The sequence below is a fragment of the Gracilinanus agilis genome, unplaced genomic scaffold, assembly GCF_016433145.1.
Source record: "Gracilinanus agilis isolate LMUSP501 unplaced genomic scaffold, AgileGrace unplaced_scaffold43574, whole genome shotgun sequence".
NCBI lineage: Eukaryota > Metazoa > Chordata > Mammalia > Didelphimorphia > Didelphidae > Gracilinanus > Gracilinanus agilis.
The window spans coordinates 1-5504 of NW_025377549.1; the positions used below are offsets into that span (position 1 = coordinate 1).

A 5504-nucleotide genomic window follows, 5' to 3' on the forward strand; every position below is an offset into this window, starting at 1 on the left:
CTCTCTCTCTCTCTCTCTCTCTCTCTCTCTCTCTCTCTCTCTGTTTTTGTGACTCCCTCCCTCCAGATTTGGAGGATAGGACACTCAAAGACTAAAGGCATGATAAGGGAAGACAAAGTTTAGGGAAGAACAATTAGATCAGTTTGATTGGAATATAGTGTAATTGAAGTTAAATGATGTGAGTGTTCTTGAATGATAGGCCAAAGCTAGATTGTGATGGACTTTAAATGTCAAAGAAAATTATGTTTTATCCTAGTAGCAATAGGAAAGTCCTGAAAATTCATAAAAAGGGGACTGCCTTGATCAGACTTAATACTTTGTTCAAGTTATTTTGTTGGCTGTGTCTTTAAAACAAGATTTGTATTTGAAATAAACTGAAACTTAGGTCGTATACATTTTTTACCTAAGAGTACTAATCTGAGAATCTGAGTCCTAGTTGTACCATTAGGTAACTAAATAATCCTGTTTAAGTAATTTAAAGAAATTAAGACTAGAGAGGTTTAGTGACTTGTCTAAAATAATATTAATATTGTGGAACTCATTCTGTAAGTTTCCCTCCTCTAAACAAAAATATTAGCAATTGATATATTTAATAAATTAATATAATTCATACATCAATTGATCAATAAGCACTAAAATATCTATTATATGGAGGCACCTAGGAAGTGTAGTAAGTAAATAGCACACTGGTCCTGGATTCAGGAAGACCAAAGTTCAAATCTAGCCTCAGATATTCATTAACTTTGTTACTCAACCTTGTTTGCCTCATTTTCTTCATCTGTAAAATGAACTGAAGAAGGAAATGACAAGTAACTCAAGAAAATGCCAAATGGGGTCATAGTCAGACACAACTTCAAAAACAACTGAGTGCATGAAAAACGTAATTTTCCAAAGACATTAAAAGTGCCACTTATATTTTCAGGAGTTAGCCCCACATAGTTTAGTATTTGTAGAAAAGTAAACTGATTGTCTTTCTCACTTATTTAGGTATGGGAGATTCTTGTGGGCAAGAAACAACAAGGTATAGGCTGACAGATTTTTAAAATCCATTCTCAAGTCCCTAAAGGTCCCCCAGGTCCCTCAGCTTTCGAAAAACTTGCCACTTAACTGATCCAGTATTCAGTGACCATATGTTTTCATTTTGAAAGGAATTTTAATTGCAAGTGGAAATACTGAATGAACAATTGAGTTGCAAAATGCCCTGGGCACTGGAATTATGATGGGTTGCTATATTTCAATTCTGCAGCAGTCTTGGATCTAACATGAGGGTGATGCCCTAGTTTTACCAGAACTTTGTCTTCTCAAATTCAAGAATCATGCATTCATTAAGCAGTGAGACCAGACAGTGAGTAGAAGAAAAAAAAACAATTAACATTTTTAAAAACTTGAAAAGTTTGGAGGTCTATTAAATTCAAGTGAGTTGTTGAGTATCACTAATATGTTGCTTCTGGAATGCTTTTATCTCAATTTATACTTAAAAGGTGTCCTTTGTTTATTTGGCTAGCCTTAATATACTTATAAAGCAATTATTTACTTTGTTCAAATATGCCTTACTACATAAACTGAACAAAGGTCTCCTTGTACATGCAAATATAGAAGCTTTGCTAATCTCTAGAAATCCACATATTCGGCAGCAGATATCCTAGGATAAGAAGTGAGTGATTGTTCAATAACATTCATTAAAGAGAAGATATATATATATATATATATATATATATATATTGCTGCTGCTAATATGTAGGGGAGGCTTTAGTTTTCTACAGTGAAAATAGCTGATCTGCAAACATGTTCAAAGGAGAATTGTTGAAGTACAGAGAACCTTTATTTCTGAGTGATAAAAATAAAGTTGGGGTTTTGTTGGCATTTTACAAAGACTAAGAGATTTGGAGTCATAGGATTTGGAATCAGATTCTGGCTCTGTTATTGTCATACAGGGTAAGTCACTAAACCCTTTAGCCAGGTGTTTCTATAAAATGGAGGAGCTAGACTAGATGACTTATGGGTAGGCTACTTATCTTCTCAGTGCCCCAGATTCTCAAAAGCTATACTATACTATTAATGATGTTGGTGTTAGTTGAGGGACTTTCCCTACTAGGAGTTCACTGTATTGCATGTTTGGGAATGTGCTTGTTCATGTTCATTGTTACCCTCTAGTGTTATTTGTACTTATAAAGTTGAATGTTCTGACTTTTCCATGAAGGTTAGCTTTCAGAGTCTCACTCTTTGATTATCTTAAAGTATTGCCTCTTAATTGATTGATTTCTCCACCCCACTTTATTCTACTTACAATTAATTCTCTGTGGGCTTTGAAAGTAGATAAACACGAGTATTAGAATGATGAATGTATAAGGAACTATACTGAATGCAATCATTTCTTGTTCAAATTCTCTTTTTCTTCTGATTGAATGTCACCTCTATCAGAGTTAAACGTGATGAGAAAACTGTGTTGTATAGAGTTTACCTTATCTACCAGTTTCAGTGGGTTCATGCTAAAAAGTACTCTAGGAAAATGAGCATTAAAATGCAATTTAAGGCTCATCACCCCTTCATTTTAACTTTTATTTATGTTTTCTTTTCAGATACTTCTTTGAAAATGGCTATGGTAGCAGAATTCCTCAAGCAGGCCTGGTTTATAGACAATGAAGAACAGGAGTATGTTGTAAGTATAGATATTAGAGGTTGACTAAAAGTGTAATATCTTCCCCCTTCCCTTTTCTATCTCTTCTTCATATATTATATTCCTATATTAGAATGGAACCTTGGGGGGGGGGGGAAGACTGCCTTATTTCCTTATATTTGCTTCCCTCTGGCCACATTGCTTAGCACAGTGCCTTAACACAGCATTCACATAGTGAACAGTTAATAAATGCTATATCTGTCTATCAACATTTCATCCAAAGCTGGGTATTTAGAAACAAAATAATTTTTTTTTCTTTCCCTCTTAGAAAACTGTGAAGGGGTCAAAAGGAGGACCTGGACCATCAGTTAATACCTACCCTAACTTCAATCCAGCTTCTGATGTTGCTGCACTGGACAAAGCTCTTACTGTTAAAGGTAATTATGCCTCATCAGAACATTCTTTGGAAAAAATATGGGTACATAATGTTTAAACATGGATCATGAGGATAGAATAATACCTCATCAGAAAGTTTTTCTCCCCCCAGTGTCTAGCAAAGGAGCCATTAAATAAATATAGGTTTGAATTGAAACAAATGGGGAAAACTTAGTTCCATTTCAAAGTTGAGGTATTTCAGGTCTAATGAAGTTGTAATTTATTAGTAGTTAGGAGATGCTTTATTTCTTATTGGTGACTTTAGATTTGCAGAAGCATAGACCAGCCCAAAAGTTGGAGGGGTTAGTAGTGTCTTAAGGGTTAGTACAAGAAAATAACATTATTATTCCTTTCTACCCACTGTCTGGTCCAAAGAATCTGGACTGAAGCTTCTTTTTCTCTGTTCCTTATTGTTCAACCACAGCTCAGTCTAAGAATTTCAAGGCAGGGAAGAGACAAAGCTATTTTAATTTTATCCTTACTAATGAGAGGTTGCCTGACATAATACATAAAGATGTGACCTCTATGCCACAAATTAAAATTCTGCCTCTAATGTGTGGCCCTCAACAAGTCATTAACATGACAGAGCTCTATGTAGCTCTCTAAAACTGTAAAAGACAAAGGGCCAACTTGCATTGGTGGAAGGAATTTCTTCACTAGGGAGTTTCATTTACCGGTGAAATGATATGTCCAATGTCGTTTCATATTTCCATTCTTCTAACAGGATGGATGAAATTTATTTGTTGACCATTCCCATAGAAAGATTAAGTGAAGAATAATTTCAAGGCTCTATAATGTATTCCTTTGATACATGTAATTGGAAAATGGCTTTTGGAAGTAAATATTAGGTTAAAAAATCTAAAATGATTAATATTTTAATAAATTTCCTTGAGCGTGATTCAAAAGTAGGTGGTGAATTGATTTCATAAAATGATCTAATCTACATTTTAATGTTTAGCAGAGTTTTGTTTTTTGGAGGAAAATATAACAGAATAACTTGTTTTCTCCCATTTTGACATTACTGTAAATACAATCTAAAGAATAATATCAAAGAGGAAAAAAACAATTCTGAAGTGCAATTGTCCATCAATTTTTAGGCGTGGATGAAGCAACCATCATTGATATCTTAACAAAGAGAAATAATGCTCAGCGTCAGCAGATTAAAGAAGCATACCTCCAGGCCAAAGGAAAGGTAAACTAGAGACTTCTTTCATGGGCCCAAGATCTGAATTTTACCTTTTTTTTGAAAGAATTCCAGGATAACAAATAACAGGTGAAATAGATCTATCTGTGACATGAGAGGATCCCACTTCTGCTACTTATTCCATGTGTGGCCTTGGACAACTGACTTAATATGCCCAAGTCTTAGTTTCTCCATCTATGAAAGGTGGTGGTTTTACTGGATACAAATGCAAGAAACATAAATGCTATAAACCTACAAGAAATATGATTTTGAAGTCTGTTTTAATATTCTTATTTAGTTTTGTGAATTTTGATTCATAAGTTTTTAGTTTTAGTTTTAAGGAGATAGTGCACCCTGTCATTCATTATATGTACAATAATTTCTTGATGACATTTTTTCCCAGATTGGTGGATCAGTAAAAGAAATCCTCTCAGTTGGCCGTCATAGGTTCCTAGGCCTCAATATTCCCATCTATAGAATGAAGGGATTGGGCATGATTGACCTCTAAGGTTCCTTCTGACTCAAAATCTATAATTCCTCTAAATTAAGGTTCATTTCAAGGACATATTGCCTTTCTTCTATCAGTGCCTGAAGGTGTTTCAGTAATTTGTCAATACCATTTTATGGATTCCCCCTTAACCCACTTAGAGTATTTGTTCTTATAGTTCATAATGTGGATTATGCTTTTTGATGTTTGCCTTGTTTAGGTTGGTAGTAGGCTTCCCCTAGGCTTATCCATAGAAAAAGCTTTAGAACTGTAAGGAATGTCAAGGTACTTCATAATTTGACTCATTAAACACTACTCATTCTCTTCTCTAGCCCCTGGAGGATGCTCTAAAGAAAGGCCTTACAGGTCATCTGGAAGAAGTTGCCTTGGCTATGTTGAAAACCCCAGCCCAGTTTGATGCTGAGCAGTTGAGAGGTGCTATGAAGGTAATATATGATATCTGAAAAATATCTAACTGATATACATACTAATCAGATCATTCTTGTTGGCCGTCACCATAGGACCTAATGCATGGTCCATGGGGTTCAGTAATTTGATCAACAGATATTTCAGAAGTGGCAGGCAATGTGCTAAATATTGGGGATACAAAGAAAGGCAAAAAACACAATACCTGCCCTCAGGGAGGTCACTTCTAATGGAGGTGACAGCATGTAAATAATTATGTTCATACAAGATATGTATATATATATATCTTGTATGAACATAATTATTTATATATATATTTATATACATCTTTGTATTTGGATCTGCAGAATTTCCAA

At 34.6% G+C, this 5504-nt stretch overlaps 1 protein-coding gene across 1 annotated transcript; it reads left to right on the plus strand.

Moving 5' to 3' along the window:
• Positions 1-2583: 2583 nt before the first annotated feature.
• LOC123255326 (annexin A1-like) lies at positions 2584-5168 on the plus strand (the record flags this gene model as incomplete). Its single annotated transcript, XM_044684144.1, has 4 exons — positions 2584-2659; positions 2946-3054; positions 4150-4244; positions 5055-5168. Coding segments are annotated over exons 1-4 (384 nt in total), but the record flags the coding sequence as incomplete, so codon positions are not given.
• Between the last annotated feature and the right edge of the window lie 336 nt (positions 5169-5504).